The 17,706-nt window shown below is 36.6% G+C and overlaps 3 protein-coding genes across 6 annotated transcripts; 2 read left to right on the plus strand and 1 right to left on the minus strand.

Moving 5' to 3' along the window:
• Nucleotides 2,088-4,334, plus strand: LOC104700918. Of its 2 annotated transcripts, none has more exons than XM_010416524.1 (6): nt 2,088-2,347; nt 2,453-2,672; nt 2,990-3,105; nt 3,277-3,456; nt 3,593-3,735; nt 3,805-4,334. In XM_010416524.1, exons 1-6 carry the CDS (start codon nt 2,226-2,228, stop codon nt 3,984-3,986), a joined length of 963 nt encoding a protein of 320 aa, XP_010414826.1. In that variant the 5' UTR covers nt 2,088-2,225; the 3' UTR covers nt 3,987-4,334. The 2 variants fall into 2 exon arrangements, with proteins under 2 accessions (XP_010414826.1, XP_010414827.1); XM_010416525.1 differs by having other exon boundaries at nt 3,822-3,928.
• LOC104700917 (putative WEB family protein At1g65010, chloroplastic) lies at nt 4,235-10,065 on the minus strand. 3 transcript variants are annotated; one of them, XM_010416523.2, is made up of 4 exons: nt 9,941-10,065; nt 9,734-9,824; nt 8,521-8,716; nt 4,235-8,320 (listed from the first exon to the last, which is right to left on the minus strand). In XM_010416523.2, the coding sequence occupies exons 2-4, from the start codon at nt 9,748-9,750 to the stop codon at nt 4,493-4,495; spliced, it is 4,041 nt and encodes a 1,346-aa protein (XP_010414825.1). In that variant the 5' UTR covers nt 9,751-9,824; nt 9,941-10,065; the 3' UTR covers nt 4,235-4,492. The 3 variants fall into 3 exon arrangements, with proteins under 3 accessions (XP_010414825.1, XP_010414823.1, XP_010414822.1); XM_010416521.2 differs by lacking the exons at nt 9,734-9,824; nt 9,941-10,065 and adding exons at nt 9,045-9,135; nt 9,252-9,369; XM_010416520.2 differs by lacking the exons at nt 9,734-9,824; nt 9,941-10,065 and adding an exon at nt 9,045-9,369.
• Nucleotides 16,071-17,427, plus strand: LOC104704523. Its single transcript, XM_010420595.1, has 4 exons — nt 16,071-16,092; nt 16,321-16,361; nt 16,444-16,737; nt 16,864-17,427. Exons 1-4 carry the CDS (start codon nt 16,071-16,073, stop codon nt 17,425-17,427), a joined length of 921 nt encoding a protein of 306 aa, XP_010418897.1.

Genomic DNA, 17,706 nt, shown 5'->3' on the forward strand with positions numbered 1-17,706 from the left:
TCCACATACACTAAAAGAGGGTTAAAACGTTTTAATATGGATAATGCAACTCCTCTCATTACTCCAATGGTTGTCAGATCATTAAATGTTGAGAGTGATCCTTTCCGACCACCTGATGAAAATGAAGAGATACTTGGTCCTGAAGTACCGTATCTAAGTGCAATTGGATCCCTTATGTATCTTGCAAATTGCACTCAACCTGATATTTCATTTTCAATTAATATTTTGGCTAGATTTAGCTCGTCTCATACACGAAGACAATGGAATGGAATTAAACATGTTTTTCGTTACCTTCAAGGGACTATTGACTTAGGATTATTTTATCTTAACAATTTAAATGGTCAAATGATTGGTTTTGCAGATGCAGGATATCTATCAGATCCACACAAAGCTCATTCACAAACATGATATGTGTTCACGATTGTAGGCACTGCTATAACATGGCGTTCTTAGGAACAGACGCTTGTAGCTACTTCTTCAAATCATGCTGAAATTATTGCACTTCATGAAGCAAGTAGAAAATGTGTGTGGCTAAGGTCGATAAGTCGACACATTAAATCAAGTAGCAAAATTCGTCATAATACAAAGCCAACTATCTTATATGAAGACAATGTTGCATGTGTTGCTCAAACAAAGGAAGGGTATATCAAAATTGATAGAACCAAACATATCCCTCCAAAGTTCTTTTCATAACCCAAGAACTCGTGAAGAATAAAGACATTGAAGTAAAATATGTTCGATCATCCGAGAATTCTGCAGATCTCTTCGCAAAATCATTACTCACGACTATGTTCAGGAAACATGTCCATAACATTGGAATGTGTCGTCAACAAGACTTGTAAGATGAGATCTGATCAGTCGAGGGGGAGCTTGCGACGTTGTACTCTTTTTACCTTACTAAGGTTTTTCCCACTGGATTTTCCTAGAAAGGTTTTTAACGAGGCAACAAAAGACATTACACAAAAGACATAGTGACACCGGTCTCCAAGGGGGAGTGTTGTGAAAATCTGAAAAAGAAGACGTATACAATGTCAACAAATAATGCATATGTGTATAACGTTATGCGTTTATTATTATTTTGTGTAGAGCCCACCATCACTATTCACACATAATAACTTACCTTTTTTACTTCTATATAAACGATCAAGTTCGATCGTTGTAAAATACGAATACATTACAAACTTCAATTACAAAGAAATTATAGCTCTCTCTCTCTTTTATTCAGTATCTCAATCCTTCTGCGAATATAAATTTCTCACTATTATTTATATTTTTATTCACAACGAAATCAAACACTTTTGTAACAAAATACATATTATTACTTTTTTTTTAATTTTTTTTTATATTGTCAACTAGTACCCATAGTGAATTTGTTGTAGGGATTTTAATAGTGGGTTTTAACCCAATGGGTACCCAGGACCCATAAAAAATAAGAAACCCAAAAATCTGCTTTTTGTGTTAAATTTTTGGGGGCTTTAAATGGTTCGGGTACCCAAATTGGAAAGTCTCATTCGGGTTTATCTTATTGGGTTATGGGTACCCACGAGACTTCAAAAATAAAAAATCACATGTGATAAACGATGTCGTTTTTATTTTTTGGCCGACACTTAGTTTTAGTTAACTCTAAAACTAAAATCCCAAAGTGGCAAAATATGATTGTATCATACGACTTTGAGATTTAATTTGACTTTAGTCATGTTTGGTGAAAGAACAATACAAACAAATACACAAACAAATATTATCTATGTTAACAAAACTCTTAAATGTATTTGGTATACTTTATCTATATGATATAAGATTATAGATTTTTGAAAATTGTCATAATATAATAAAATAAACAAAATACATAATATAAATCATATTTGGTACCAAAAAGCTAAAAACATATAAATACATCATGCAAAATACAAATTATATCTCATAACACAAAAAACATTCGGATACCCATGAGTTTACCCACAAAACTAAAAGTCCGTTCGAGTTTACCCAGAAGATTTAAAACCCGTTTGGATTTTATGAATTCGGGTTTTTTTTGGGCGGGTTTTTTTCGGGTTCCGGGCGGGATGAGTTTTTTTACCCACCACAACATCCCTAATTTGTTGTTTACTTTCAGCTGGGTTTTTTTCTTTTCCTTAATTTCCAAGAATCGTCTCTCTATCTCTTCTCTCTATTCTCTCTATTCTCCAATTCCCAAATTTCTAAAAGAAGAAGAAGAAGAAGCAACGATGTGGTTGGAGATCATCTGCGGTCTCGTCATCTACCAACTCGTCCGCCGTTTCTTCTCCGACGACGAGTTCTCCGACGTCGAGACTTCCGATTCCACTGCTCTCTTCTCCGTTGCTCACAGGTTTCCCAGATTTTCACATCTCATCATCTCATCTTCGATTCTCTATTTACCTATCCAAGACTCCACTGAATTTGATTTTGATTTTGATTTCTATTGAATTTGCAGACTCGAGAAGCTTTATGGTGGAAAAGCTTATGTAGGGCTTCGGATTCCAGATTCAGACACTGCTTCTAGACAGGACATTGACGTTGTTCTCGTCACTACTAAAGGAGAAGTGTTAGTGGTCGCTGTGAGGAATCTATCTGGGATTGTTACGGTAACGAGTGATGGTAGCTGGGTTTGTGAAGGTGGCAAGCATCATACAACCGAGACTTACCCTGACCCTGTAAGTTTTGTTTGATGCAATCATTACACAATATGCTTCTAGTTTGAACATCCAATGGATTTGTTGATTTGATATTCTAGATTGGGATGGATACATGAAATGACCTAAATATTTTGGAACTCTGCTACTAATCTTGTTGCATATAATATGTCAAAAATATCACTGTTTACATTTAGAGACGGATTTTGCTGATTACACGAATATATCTATCTGGAGTCTGGACACTGTGAATTTGATTTTTCTTGTCAAAGCAAAGTTGAGCTGCATCATCCATCTATGCAGCTTAGTTTCTAATTTGTAGATTCTTGTTTTCTCAGCTGGCTCAAGTCAAGAAACAAGCTTCAGTTCTTGAATCATATCTTGAACAGAGGGGTGTTACTTTACTAGAAGGAAATGTGTCTTGCAAAGTTGTGATTCCTAATCCAAGTTTCCGGTATGTATCCTTATCCTTACTATCGTCATGTTTACAAGAGCTAGACAAGAAAACTTCACTTTTTAACTACAGAACGCTTTGTAGCGCGTGTGTGGGCCTGGCCATCTTAGTCTGGAAAACATTTTTGTATTATCCTAATGGTGCATAAACATATGCTTCTGTTTGTTTCAGTACAATTCATGCATTCCCGAGTGAGGTAATTACCTATGAAGAGTGGCAACACCTGAAACCAGTATCAAGAGGCAAACTTTCTGGTTGGGTTAAAGGCGCATTCAGCACAGGAAAAGAGATGCAGGAATCGTCGCATCAAAAACTTAATTTCATCCTTGGCACGGCACCAATGTGGGATAGGTCATACCACTTATTATCATTATTGACATTCAATTTATATTGTGTTTGAGTTCCTGAGAGTTTTGAGTTCTCTTAAAACCTTCAATAAAGTAGCTATGTTCAAGGAGTTTTCATAAAACGTTGATTATGCTTGCAGAGTGGAGCTTAAAAGTAGCAAAATTGTGTTAGGGGAGTTCCTCGAGTTTAAAGGAAAGCAGGAAGATACCCTGGCTTTAAGAAATATCAAAAGATCAAAAGTCGACCATGTCTCTATTCAGAAAACAAGCATGTTTGGATTAGGTAATTTCTCTTTAGAACTTGATTATGTGTTCGCGTGTGGAATTAATTAAATAATGATTTGGGTTGCAGCTCCTTCGAGGTTGCAGGTTCTGTACTCGTATAGGGACTATAGAAGTGAAGGCAGTTCAGGGGCAGAGTCTAAAGAAGTTACCGTCCGGTCGAGCACTGAGGCTCTGTTTCAGCCACGAGGCTCCACAAAGATGAAGAAGTTCAAGCTATCGTCTCTCGTCTCCATTTCACTAAGTGCCTAACTATGAAGTGAGTTTTATATTATGCAGCAGCGGAAGGTTGTGTCAATATCTACTATGTTAATTACATTGTCCATGACCGAATTAAGCTTATTATTCACAAGAGTATCATCAACCTTTGTATGTCTTCTTATATTACAATCTACAAAGCCTCACATGAAACGCTTCATTTATTGGAAACTTGGTGGTGTTCAGGGCATTATTAACTCCAAAAAGAATATTAGAATAACAAGAAACAACGACAAATCATCTTAATAAGTAACCCTGCTTCTATACAGAATCTTGCAGATAATAAATGAAATGTTCTTTCTTTGCAGTACGCTAAAACTCACAACAAAAACAATTCAAGAAGAAAAAAAATAAGAGAACAAGATCAAAGGGGAGTGTCATAGACAATCTAAATCTTGATTTGGAAGCCATGTGAAAGCATAGATCAAATATAGAGCTATACTCTCAGAAATTTTAATACGATAAACATAAACCAAGAAAAGCCCTGTTGCAAAGAGACCCTACTTTTGACTGCTACTGCCTGTACTCTTCTTTTTAAGCAGGTTTCCAAATTTCCGGAGCAAAGGTTTCTTCTTCTTCATATGTTGTTCCTTTAACAGCAAATTTCCAGAATCTTCGGTGTGGTCTGTTGAAGAGAAGCCATTGCTATACTGATCCATGTTCTCACTGCCTTCTGCTTTCGACTCAACTTCCTCTTCTACAGAGTCGAGCTCGGTCTCTCTCTCGGGAGATACTTCGCTTTTTTCTATCTTGTAGCTCTCCCACATCTTGAATTCAGGCTCCACACTGTCTTTATCTACTCTCCTTTCTCCTTCACCTCTGTGAGGTACCCTATGAGTTCCACCCATCAAATGTTTATCAATTGCTTCCATGGGACTTTCTTGTACCAAATGTTCTCTGCTTCTGTGCTGAAAAGGATCAGTCTTTGTCTTTACATCCCCATTCCTAAGACCATTTACTTCGGAAAACTGAACCAAGTCATAATCTGTTCCGATGTTGGTAAGGTCACCGTTTCCAACCTTTGATGATTCTTCCATTTTCTCAAGGGCTGCGGCAGCTTCCCTGCCTTTTAGTTCGGTTTCTTTTTCAAGTAAGCTCTCTTTCAGCTTTGACAACTCCTCTATTTTCTTTGCTGCTAAAGCATCCTGCGTTTTAAGCTCTTGGTTTTCTTGCGTAACTCTTTGAAACTCACTTTCCTTATCAAGCCAACTTTGCTCTAGATGTAGTAACTCATCAATCTTTTTCAAAGACAAAGCCTCCTTGGCCTTGAGCTCCTCGTTTTCATGAAAGACAACCTGCAGTTCGTTCTGCTTATCTATCAAACTCTGTTTAAGATTTGTCAACTCTTCAATCCTCTCGAGGGACGAGGCTGCTTCAGCCTTGAGCTTCTCGTTTTCAACAATTGCAGCCTTGAGCTCTTTTTCTTTGTGAATCAAACTTTGTTTCAGGTCTGACAGCTCGTCTATCGTCTTTAGTGATGAAACCTCCTTGGACTTCAGCTCCTCATTTTCGCAAACAACAGCCTGTAACTCATTCTCTTTAACGAGCAAACTTGCATTAAAATTTGATAACTCTTCTATCCTCATTTGGGCGAGAGAGTCCTTTGATCTAAGGTCCTCCATCTCCACGACCATACCATGCAACTCATTTTCTTTATTAAGCAGATCCTCTTGCACCTTTGACAAATCCTCAATCTTCTTAAGATAAGCAGTCTCCCTTTCTTTGAGCTCCTCTTTCTCATGAATAGAACTCTGGAGACTGTTTTCTTTTTCAGATAACATTTCATGCAATTTTGACAACTCCTCAATCTTTTTTAGATACGCAGTCTCCCTTTCTCTCAATTCCTCATTTTCCTGAACAACTGTTTGCAATTTGCTCGCTTTATCAACTAAGCTTTCATTCAATTCTGACAACTCCTCTGTCTTCTTAAGTAATGTAGTCTCTCTTTCTCTGAGCTCCTTACTTTCTTCAGATATTTTCTGCAGATTGGTTACATTATCAGCCAAGGTCCCATTTACCATTGACAATTCCTCAATCTTCTTAAGATAAGCAGCCTCCCTTTCTTTGAGATCCTTACTTTCTTGAGCCATGCTTTGCATATTGGCCACATTATCAACCAAACTCTCATTCGTCTTCGACAACTCCTCAATCTTCTTCAAATGAGCAGCCTCCCTTCCTCTGAGCTCCTCAGCCTCTTGACTAATGTGCTGCAGTTTGGTCTCTTTACCAACCAAGCTCTCACTTGCCACGGATAACTCCTCAATCTTCTTAAGATAAGCAATCTCCTTTTCTTTGAGATCCTTACTTTCTTGAACAATGCTTTGCAAATCCGTTAAGTTATCAGCCAGGGTCTCATTCACTACTGATAACTCCTCAATCTTCTTAAGATAAGCAGCTTCCTTTTCTTTGAGATCTTCACTTTCTTGAACAATGCTCTGCAATTTGGTTACGTTATCAACCAAGCTTCCATTCGCCATTGACAACTCCTCAATCTGCTTCATATGAGCGGCCTCCTTTTCTTTTAGCTCTTCAGCTTCTTGAGTTATGCTCTTTAACTTGGTTTCTTTATCAACCAAGCTTTCCTTAACCTTCGACAACTCCTCGATTTTCTCAATTACAGAACCTTCCCATTCTCTGAGGCTGCTGTTCTCTGCCATGACATTCTTTAGCTCATCTTCTTTGTCCAACAAGCTCTCTTTCAGTTTCATGCTTTCAGCTTTTGCTTCTCCAAGTGTTTCCTGTAGGTACTTTACCTCCCCTTCAGCTTCTTGGAGATTATTTTTCAAATTGACTTCTTCCTCCTTCTTTGCACATGCATCTTCTTCACTTTCTTTGATCAAATTCACCAGCCTACTTACTTCTTCCTGCAAAGACGAATTTTCTTCTTCTGATTTCTTCACACTGCCCATCAGATGAAGCTCTTTCTGTTCCCACCCAGCCTTAGAGTTCTCGAACTCATTCTGGATGCTATCTACAGCACTTTTCAGACTATCAATTTCAAATCTAGCATCCTCAAGCATTTGCTCATACTTTTCATTTGTCTCCTTTGAAGCCAACTTCAAACTGTCAAACTGGGATTCACAGTGCTTGAACTCCTCTTGACATGCCAAAAACTTCTCCTTTGCTTCCCTCGCTTCAGTAGATGCTTCCTGCAAAGCCAACGTCAAGCTATCCATATCTTTCTTGCTTTTCTCTTCTTCCATCTTACAGCGTTCCAGTTCTATTGAAAGTTCTGTCTTTTCATTCATTAGATTCTGAATATTTGATGTTAGAGTCGTTTCATTGTCCAAGGCCCTAGTTTTTTCCTCTTCGGAGATCTCAAGCTCAGATTTTATGGATTCAACAAGTTTTTCCATTTCAGAAGCTTCTTCTTTTGCGATCCAAACCTGGCGTCCAGATTCCTCAAGATCTGTTCTCTGCGCGTCAACTGTTTTCTCTAGCAACTCAAGCTTTTCTTTTTGTGCAGCATTTTCGGATTTCATCTCATGCAGCACATGATTACATTCGGCCAGCTGCTTCATAACGGATTCCACAGATTCTGAAGCAAATGTCTTCAATCTATTTGCTTCTTCAACATGTTTTTCAAGTTCATGAACCTTGTTCTTCCATTCTTCTGCTAAGCCAATAGCGCAAGATTCAGCCATTTTAGCAGCTTCTAGATCAACGTGAAGCTGTTCAATTGATTGTTCATGCTCCTTCAGACTATTCTCAAGGATACCAACTTTTTCAAGGTCCCCTCTCAACGTTTCAATCTCAGACTTCAGTTTAGACACAATCTCGTTACCTTCAATAGCTTCTTTTTCTTCCTTGGAACCGAGCAATGCCTTTAACCGGCCTAATTCAGAAGAAAGAATCTCAGCCTTCTCAGCATGGATTTCAGCAATCTTCGTCGCTTCCTCAGCATGGCTTAGCGCCTTGTTTTTAGCATCAGCGGTCATAGCCAATTCATGTTTCACCCTCTGAAGTTCTTCTGTGGTAGAGAGGAGAGCTGAGATGTCCAACGCATGCTGACTTCTAATAGACTCTAGCTCGTTCCTTGACGTTGCATCCTTTGTCTGAACAGCTTCAAGTCCAGCCTGTTCCAGTTCAACAGCTCGGAATTTCTCAACCTCGAAACACTCCTCAGCTCGTTTCTGAGCTGCCAATGCCTCTTTGAGTTTCTCATTGGCTTCTTCTACAAGTTTCTCGGATTCTTTAAGATCATCTATGGCTTTAGCTTTATCTTTCTTGAGCAATTCTATTTGCTCATCGGCTTTCTTTAAATCCTCCTGAATCTGATTCAATTGAGCTTGAAGCTCCGACCCTTTCACCAACCGTGAATGCACTTTCTGAAAATGTCAACGAGTTTAACAGATGAGCCTTTTTCACAAACAAACAGAAGCCCGTAGTGTTGCAACATAAAAAACAAAATAAAATTATGATATACAGTCATTTCACATGGTGATGAATTCATATGGTAAATCATCAATGTCTTAATATTGCTAAGAAAAAGATTCATGAATCAGTTGGAGTGGGGTCAGTAACTTGCCTCGGGTGTAGGAATCCTAGAAGGCCGACGATCAGGAGCAGGCTTTGAGTTAGCTGTTTGAGGAGAACGGTCAAGCGAAAGACGAGTATTTGGCACGGGGGAAGCCGAACTGCCATCGGATTTAGTAGGAGTAAGTTTACTCAGTCGGGGAGGTGGTGGTGATGGTTTACTACGAGGAGTCTCCATCAACCCAGTTCTGCAGTAAGCATGACCAATAATACAATGTAACATTTAATATCAATGAAATGTTTTCAAAATTTATGGATGGATCTTCTTACATTTTTACCAAAACAAGATTATTATAGCAAGTTCCCAAAGTCACAACAAATTTCACCTCACTAAATTCATCTAAGTTCCCAAAATCACAACATTTACTAGACTAAACCAATTTAGGTTTTAAAATCTTCAGCACAAAAAGAAACAGATCCAATTGTCAATTCACAGATCATTTGCATCTACTAGAGATCATCTCAGATCCAATTGTATTAAAAACAAGATGTGTAAGAAAGGGTAAAAGTACTTACTTGGTTCTAGATGCCATTGTTGTAAGAAAAGAGGAGAGATTGAATTGAACTGACAGAAGAAAGAGTGAATGCAGCTAAATTCTCAGCATTGCTACAAGAGAAAAAAAAAAAAAGAAAAAAAAAAGAGAAGTCAGATCGACTTAGGTCTTCAAGACAACAGCGCAAAGTCTTCAATTTTCGATTTGGTTCTTCTTCTGAGAAACTTACACAAAGACTTGAACTTTAGCAAAAGAATGGTAGGAGAAAACCAATAATGAGTAATGGGTTGCGCTGTCTCCATAGTGGTCACCCTCTCTCTTCTTTCTTTTTCTCACCGCTTTTTTTTTTTTCTTTTTCTTTTTCTTATTATTAAGGGACAAGGNTGCAGTAAGCATGACCAATAATACAATGTAACATTTAATATCAATGAAATGTTTTCAAAATTTATGGATGGATCTTCTTACATTTTTACCAAAACAAGATTATTATAGCAAGTTCCCAAAGTCACAACAAATTTCACCTCACTAAATTCATCTAAGTTCCCAAAATCACAACATTTACTAGACTAAACCAATTTAGGTTTTAAAATCTTCAGCACAAAAAGAAACAGATCCAATTGTCAATTCACAGATCATTTGCATCTACTAGAGATCATCTCAGATCCAATTGTATTAAAAACAAGATGTGTAAGAAAGGGTAAAAGTACTTACTTGGTTCTAGATGCCATTGTTGTAAGAAAAGAGGAGAGATTGAATTGAACTGACAGAAGAAAGAGTGAATGCAGCTAAATTCTCAGCATTGCTACAAGAGAAAAAAAAAAAAAGAAAAAAAAAAGAGAAGTCAGATCGACTTAGGTCTTCAAGACAACAGCGCAAAGTCTTCAATTTTCGATTTGGTTCTTCTTCTGAGAAACTTACACAAAGACTTGAACTTTAGCAAAAGAATGGTAGGAGAAAACCAATAATGAGTAATGGGTTGCGCTGTCTCCATAGTGGTCACCCTCTCTCTTCTTTCTTTTTCTCACCGCTTTTTTTTTTTTCTTTTTCTTTTTCTTATTATTAAGGGACAAGGGAGAATAATAAAAGCTGTGAGTGTGAAGTAGACCAAACAAGTTGGCTTTATTTAATAATGGAGGTGGAGAATAAATCTCTCTAATGATCTGAATTAAGACAACGGAGTTGAGATCTTTGGGGTTATGTCATGTGGACTTCATGTGCTCTCTTTATCAATCATTCTGATTTCTTCTCTCTTAATGAGATCTGCTAAACTTATCAGTTTAAACTTAAAAACACAGCTAATTTATTAACATAACTAGAAGATATCTCTTGCTTTAAGTACGGATCAACATTTAAATTTTTTTTTAATATAATAATAAATTTAAGATTAATATTTTTTTTTAAATTATTTTATTTGAGATAATATTTATTTTAATTTTTCTGTAATTCGATTAGTCTTTTTGAATGCTAATTATTTTAGAATATTATAGTATTTTATTTTTTGATGTATATTACAATTTTATATTGTTTGTTGGTTATATTTGCATCATTATTTTGTGAAATATGAAGTAGTAATTTTAATATTATAATTATGAATAAATAAAAATTATTAATTTATCATCTATATAAATTTATATTTACCAACCCGCCAATGTGGAAATTAAAACATACATTTTTTTAGATTGAGTAATATATCTTCGTTTAAAAAAATTCAAATCACAACATATGCAGAAAAAATTCTGCATTTTACTAATCATAAGAATTATATGAAAATTTCAAACAATTTGTAAATAACAGAAAATAAAGATGATAGGAGAATCATAATTTGAAATCTTAACAAAATCTTTGAAATTTAGTTATTAAAAATAATTATATTGTGTACTTGGATATAAAATCTTAGTTTTTGAAATTCTGATTGGTTTATATTTTAAAAATATATATTTAGTAATTTTCGTCCATAATTTTTGAGAGAGAGAAAATATTTTTTTTCTAGATTTTTTTTTATATTTGATCTGTTAGTGTTTTTTTATTTTTTTAATTCACTATCTTTATTTTTTTAATTTACTAAGCTTAATTGAGTTTTTCTAATGGCAATTGAATGTAATTTTTACACATTTTAAGGTTAGTTTCATATTTATAGTAGGATAACCACATTTTTTAAAATTAGTTTACTTTTTGTTTGGGTATTTAATTTTGATAGAAAAAATAAAAAACAATTCGTTTAATCAACAATGGGTTTAGATACTTATATACAAATATTTCAGAACTTTCAATATTGGACAAATTTGGAGCAAATACAGGCAATATAGCTACCACTCAGATCCACATGTGCACAATGTGAGGTCTTAAGTCTAGATAAGTTTACCAACGACATTTCGGATGGTGATATATATATTTTGTTTTACATATTCACATTAAAAAGTTTATTTGGACACTCAACAGCCTCGTTAATCTTCAATTCTTCATATGTTTATTTCTGATCGTAAAAAAGCTGGTGTACTGCTGCTGTGTGATGAACGACAACATATCCCTACTATCTACAAGAAAATAGTAGGGGACTTTGATAAGCAGATTCACAGTTGTGGAAATACCCAAAGAAATCGAAATAATCTCTTGATAGTAACTGTATATCTTTGTTTACATTGTAGCTCGCCCCCTAAAATATGTATCATTAACTTTAGCTTTTTGTGCAAAAAAAAACCCTCCAAATATTATTTATCTACAAGAAAACCATTTATATCAAAAAATTGTAAATCAATATTATAATCTCAAAAGTCATCGGCTCCAAAAATTGTAAATGTAATGACCGCCTCCAATAATCATGGGTGCTACTACAAATACCGGGATCAGATCAGCGGACTCGCTACACACGTGGTACATGCAGCGGTCCAAAAGCGGTACGCGGTACATTAGCAACTAGGGTAGCGGTACGTTCGCGATACATTAGTGGCTACGGTATCGGTACGTTAGCGGCTACGATAGCAGTACGTTAGTGGCCACGATAGCGGTACGTTAGCGGCTATGATAGCGGTAAGTTAGCGACTATGGTAATGGGTACGATAGCCCTACGTTCGCAGTGACCGGTAATATGGTCAGCAGCAAACGTTGCTACCGTCAGCGACAGACGATGGTTCCATCAGCAACTGACCATGGTTCCGTCAGCGATTGATGATGGTTCTGTCAGCTACTGACGATGAATTCATTAGCCTATGGGAATCCGTATGTACCAAGTAGGAATCAGAAAGGGGATTCGAAGGAAAGTTATCATTCTAAAAATGGAAATTACTGGTCGAGTGGGAAATAGAAATAGTGAAGTGACCAGTGATAGTGGACAATGAAGAGGGATTCAGATAAGGACTATCGGAACCATGGACTGTCGGATGGTACGGTCATTATTGATAAGCGATGGACCTATCCGATAGGCCAACGGTAATGCGATTGTGACAATGGGCCGATGGACGGCCCAGAACTCGGAAAACCTTGCGAAGGATTAAACCGACTCACAGATATGGAAACTCAAGAGAAATGGAAACTCACGGGAAAGGCAATCTGTGTGGGATAAGGATAGTCGCGAAAGAAAAGGGACTTAGGGAGTGATAAAGCTTATCATTTTGGGAGTCGAAGGCGGTTTAGTCGACTCTATATAAATAGAGAGCACCGCACTAGAAATCCTTGAGCTGCCGCTAGAGAGATAAAGATCCATCGAGTGTTAGACGAGTTTCCTAAAAGGTGTGGTCAAGAATCCGAGTCATAGTCGATAGAGATCGGTAAGTAACAATCCAACCCTAGTCCATCGGTGGCGAATGGACGGCCCAGAACTCGAGAAACCTTGCAAAGGATTAGACCGACTCACGAATATAGAAAATCAAGAGAAATGGAAACTCGCGGGAAAAGCAATGTGGGATCAAGATAGTTGCGAAAGAAAAGGGGTTTAAGGCGTGATAAGGCTTATCGTTTTGGGAGTCTAAGGCGGTTTAGTCGACTAAATATAAATAGAGAGAACCCTAAGGCTCTTGAGAGAGCACCACACTAGAAATCCTTGAGCCGCCGCTAGAGAGATCAAGATCCATCGAGTCTTAGACGAGTTTCCTAAGAGTTGTGGTCGAGAATCCGAGAGTCATAGTCGATAGAGATCGCTAAGTAATAATCCAACCCTAGTCTATCGATAGTATTAACGGTATATCATAGGATGGTAACGATGGTCGATGTGTCTGTGTAGTGTCACGGGATCGGGTTAGGGATTGAACGAGTGGGACGAGAGATAGCCGAGAATTAGCACCAAGGGTCTAAAACCAAATATGAGTGTGTGACTGTGGCCGACTTCTATGGTTGATTTCTTTGAACCACGGGTCGTTTAATCTTGTTTGCTTGCTTGTTATGGTTAGTTGTTTTTATTACAATAATTTGATGGTTGGTCTAAGTTATTTGGACAACTATCCTATGAGTTTATTTGACTTGCATGACTTGATTTAAATAGACCTTATGTCAGATTGAGATTATTGAACTTAGCCTAGTGAGACGGGATGACCGCTCCACTAAGAAAATTCGTTTGCTTACACATCCTTTTTGGATGCAGGAAAAGAAATGTCTGAGTATATAAACTTAAGTGGCTGACCAGCTCACGTGACGAAGGCAAGGAAAGGAGAGAATGGTGGTTTTGGATAGTTTTATTTCTGGTTTAGTATTTTAAAACGATGTATTAACATTAGCATGACTTTCGTTGTACTAGAACCTCAACTTGGATTTGAATGCACGTTTATGCTTATTTATGGCCTGTCTTGCTTAACCGAATGCGCATGTTGTTGAATGAACGAATGTAAAATTGACTAGTCCTAAGTTAAAAACAGACAAGGTTTAAATCGGTCTGGAAATTTAGGGTTGGATCATTACAATAACCCTCCCCTATTACAACATAGTGTTAGCTTAGTAGTAAATCTACTAGGCGGAAGTGTTGGGTTTGATTCTTTTTGGGAAGGCACCATATTACATGGCCTGGACCCCGCCTCGGTAGATGTAGGGCCCGAAGGATACTGAACCAATCGATTGTACAAAAAAAAAAAAAACCCTCCCCTATATCGATAACGTGTCAGTTTAAAAATCATGTTGTTTTAAGGACTTAAAAATAACAACACATTGAACTGTAACTTTTTAATTAAAAAAAAAAGAAAAAAAAAAGAAATTCTTTCTTTCTCTTCTTCCTTTGTATCTCTGCAACAATCAACATCAAGCACTCTTTTTTTTTTTCACGACAAATTATTCTATTTGAAAAACCTGTAGAAAAGAAATTACTTGTTTCTCTTCTTCGTTTGCACCTATGCAACAATTAAACATTCTATTTGAAAAACCTATACTAAATCAAAATAGATTTCCTGTTCCAGTACAAATTCTGAACCTATCTTTTTTTTTATATATTAAAAGTGTTTTAATAAAAGAAGCAACAAACTGTTTTAAAACGAAAGAACATATGTTGAGTTTGAAGTCAATTACAAGTGCTAGCTTAATTGATTTAAATCCGATCATAAGAACCTCACCAAGAGCAACAAGAAAAAATAAGCAAATTAGTTCATTCTCATTAGATTTTCTAAACATAAAGATTACAAAATCACAGTGGTACGTAAGAAAAACATAATATGAAAATCAAAAGCATTTTTTTTTATAACTCAAAGTAAATCTTTAGACCTATGGGGTCTGATATTCCTGGGGAGAGGATATCCCATAGATAGGATCCCCCAGATTTGCAAATGGGCCGTAAGCAATGAGTTCATACCCATGTAGCCAAAGGAATAAAGCTAGCAATTCTACGCTTAGGAAGAATCGATCCATAACTTAGACCAACAATCGAACCACTAGCTTACCACCTCGTGGTTTAAACTCCTACATTTACTCTCTTTCTTTTACACTAATTAAATTTTTAACACAAAGAAACCATAAATTTCCAAACTTTCATCCCAATTCCATTAACCGTAGAAACCTTAAAGACTAGAGAGTGCGACTTTGCCTCTTATCTTCAGAATTCCAAAAGATCTACGAAGAAGACCAAAAGAACAATAAGAACAGAGAAACCTAGATTTCCAGATTCAGTCAATCCAAATTACAATCGAACAATTGAAATTGAGATAAGATGAAATATTGGCTAAGACAGTCATAAATTGTAAGAACCTGCAACCCGAGCACAAAATCCACCGTTTTCTCTATGATCGTGGAAGCAATTAAATCGGAGACAATGGGGCTGTTCGTTTGATCGCCGCAAGTAGTTGCGGCTGCGGCAGACGCAAGTTTAGCTGTTCGTTTGGTCGCCGCCGATAGTTGCGGCATGACGCAGCGGCAGACGCAGCGTTCTGCGATTAATTTTTTTGGACGCGGATTGAATTCAACGTCAGAGACGAAAAGTTGCGTTATATGAAGTAAATAACAAATATACCCTTGTTTTCTTCAAAAAATTACAAAACAACTAACCCTAAATTAACTCTCTTATCTCGTCTTCTCCGTCGCCACCATGGTTCTTCTTCTTCTCTAAGCTTCGTCATCTCCATCTCTCTGGGTAATTACTATACAAATCCAAAGCTTGGTGAACAACTTCTCTATTTCATCCTCTTCTCTCTTCTCTATTTCAGTCCAAAGGTACAATTTCTATCTTCACTCTCTCTCTCTCTATCCCCATCTCTCTATCTCTCGGCTCACTCGTTACAAAACTGGTTTTGGAATTATGGGTTTTTGAACATTTGAATAATTCGTTTATTTTGGTCTTGTCTTGATCTCTCAGTGTTTGTTTGTGAGCAAATTTGTTTTTTTCTTTTTGAATTCTTAGCACTTTAACAGTAGAATTATTCAGATGAAAGGTTATCAAATTGATGGTTTCTTTGGTTTATAGGTTCAAATACAAGTGCTCAAGTCTCGATCTCTCTTCTTTGTTATATAAACGAGTGTTTGGTTTTGATGTAAACGAGTCTTGTGTTGTGTGTCCCTCAGCATAAAGCTTTACTTTTGTGGCTTTAGTTTAGATTGTGAAATGTTGTACCTTAACTTAAGTCCTTTGTTAATGTTATTGGCAATGGCTGATGTGTACGTAAATGGTTCTGGCTTTTTGAATAAACAAACACTTTCAGTCCCTTGTTAATGATTTGCTTTTATACGAACCCGTTTCTTCTATGCAATGATCTGTTGTTTAATTTTTATTTTCATGTGTTTATGATTACTTGTATATTCTTCTAATAATTCTCTTGCCTACTGGAGTAACAGTATAACGTGTTGTATTTACACTTGTTTAACACTTGTTTGTTTGGTTTTTGATGATTTTTCAGGTTACAGCTCAAGTGTTTTGAGAAAGAAGATGTCTAAAGAAGTAAGTGTTTTGGTTTTTATCTTAGTGTTTAGTTTTTATCTTAGTGGTTGTGGTTTCAGATTTTTTTTATGCATCTTTTTAGATTTGGACCGATGAGGAAACTCGGTTATTCTTTAAACTTTATGCGGATGAGAGAAAAAATGGAAATAGAACAAGTGCAGGAATGAATCAAACGGGGAAAGATAACATCATGATGAAGTTCGAAGAGACATTTAAGAGGGGATATAAGAAATGGAACCCTTTTAAGAATAAGTATGATTCATGTAAGAAAAAATACACTACCTTTAGAACGTTAACTCATAATAGGCCTGAGGTTCGGTTTGATGATATGGGAAGGTTGGATATGCCAGATGATTGGTGGAAGCAACGCATAGAGGTACTTGTATATTCTTCTATATAAACTCTGGTTTTATAAATCCCTTTCACATATACGGCTGTTTCTTGTTTTCATATTTTTTTGTATGTGATCAGTATCTTACACTCCTTTGTTTTTGCTATATAGGAATGGCCTGCATCAAGAAAATATAGAAGCAAACTGGTTGCTAATATGGATATGTATGAAAACGAATTCCGTTTGGTAGTAGTAACTGGAGCTGAAGGATGGAGCGCTCAAACTGGAGAAGCTAGTTTAAATTCTACAGTGGATGGAGATGAAGATGATGAAGTTGATTCTGTTGACATAGATATGTCAGTGCCAAGGGTAGAGACACAGACTCAAACACAAACCCAGACACAAACTCAAGTTGGAAGTTCAAGAGCAAAAAAAAGGCGTAGGGAGAAAGATATGGCTATTGAAGCAGTTGTAAAACGGACTGAAGCTCTTGAGAAGAAGAATAGAATAGCAGAACAGATGTTGGAGCGTGAGCATGCATCTAGTGTTGAGAGTGTAGTAGAGACACTCAATGGATTGCCTGGAATTAGGATGTGGTCTTCATTTTACAAAGCAGCAGTTCAACATCTTCTAGCAGATGAAGCAACCAAGCGGGGTTTTATAGCCTATACTAGTGATGAAGATAAGATCAGTTTTTTGGAGCTTATGACTAGAAGGAACCTAGATGATTTGTAGTGTTTATGAAGCAGATCATGACTTGCATGTTATGAATGATTATGAACGATTAAAATGGTTTTTGGTCACACTTTATTTTGCATTGATGTGTTGTGTTATGAACGATTAAATGGTTTCATTGATGTGTTGTGTTATGAACGATTAAAATGGTTTTTAATGCAAAATTTATGGAAACTTTTATATGGTCACACTTTATTTATGGCAACTCTTATATGGTTTTGCAGATGATTAGAAGATGGATGTTAGGTGATGATGATGGTGATGATGATGATGAATTTG

Source organism: Camelina sativa, chromosome 7 (genome assembly GCF_000633955.1).
Source record: "Camelina sativa cultivar DH55 chromosome 7, Cs, whole genome shotgun sequence".
Classification (NCBI taxonomy): Eukaryota; Viridiplantae; Streptophyta; class Magnoliopsida; order Brassicales; family Brassicaceae; genus Camelina; species Camelina sativa.

Excerpts from the sequence above, each read along its gene's own strand:
- LOC104700918 (XM_010416524.1), top strand. The coding sequence starts at position 2,226 with ATGTGGTTGGAGATCATCTGCGGTCTCGTCATCTACCAACTCGTCCGC. Across the intron at positions 2,348-2,452 it reads CTCTTCTCCGTTGCTCACAG|ACTCGAGAAGCTTTATGGTG; the intron begins GTTTCCCAGATT and ends TTGAATTTGCAG. Across the intron at positions 3,736-3,804 it reads AACAAGCATGTTTGGATTAG|CTCCTTCGAGGTTGCAGGTT; the intron begins GTAATTTCTCTT and ends TTTGGGTTGCAG.
- LOC104700917 (XM_010416523.2), bottom strand. Across the intron at positions 8,321-8,520 it reads CTAGGATTCCTACACCCGAG|AAAGTGCATTCACGGTTGGT; the intron begins GCAAGTTACTGA and ends TGACATTTTCAG.
- LOC104704523 (XM_010420595.1), top strand. The coding sequence starts at position 16,071 with ATGGCTGATGTGTACGTAAATG. Across the intron at positions 16,093-16,320 it reads GGCTGATGTGTACGTAAATG|GTTACAGCTCAAGTGTTTTG; the intron begins GTTCTGGCTTTT and ends ATGATTTTTCAG. Across the intron at positions 16,738-16,863 it reads GGTGGAAGCAACGCATAGAG|GAATGGCCTGCATCAAGAAA; the intron begins GTACTTGTATAT and ends TTTGCTATATAG.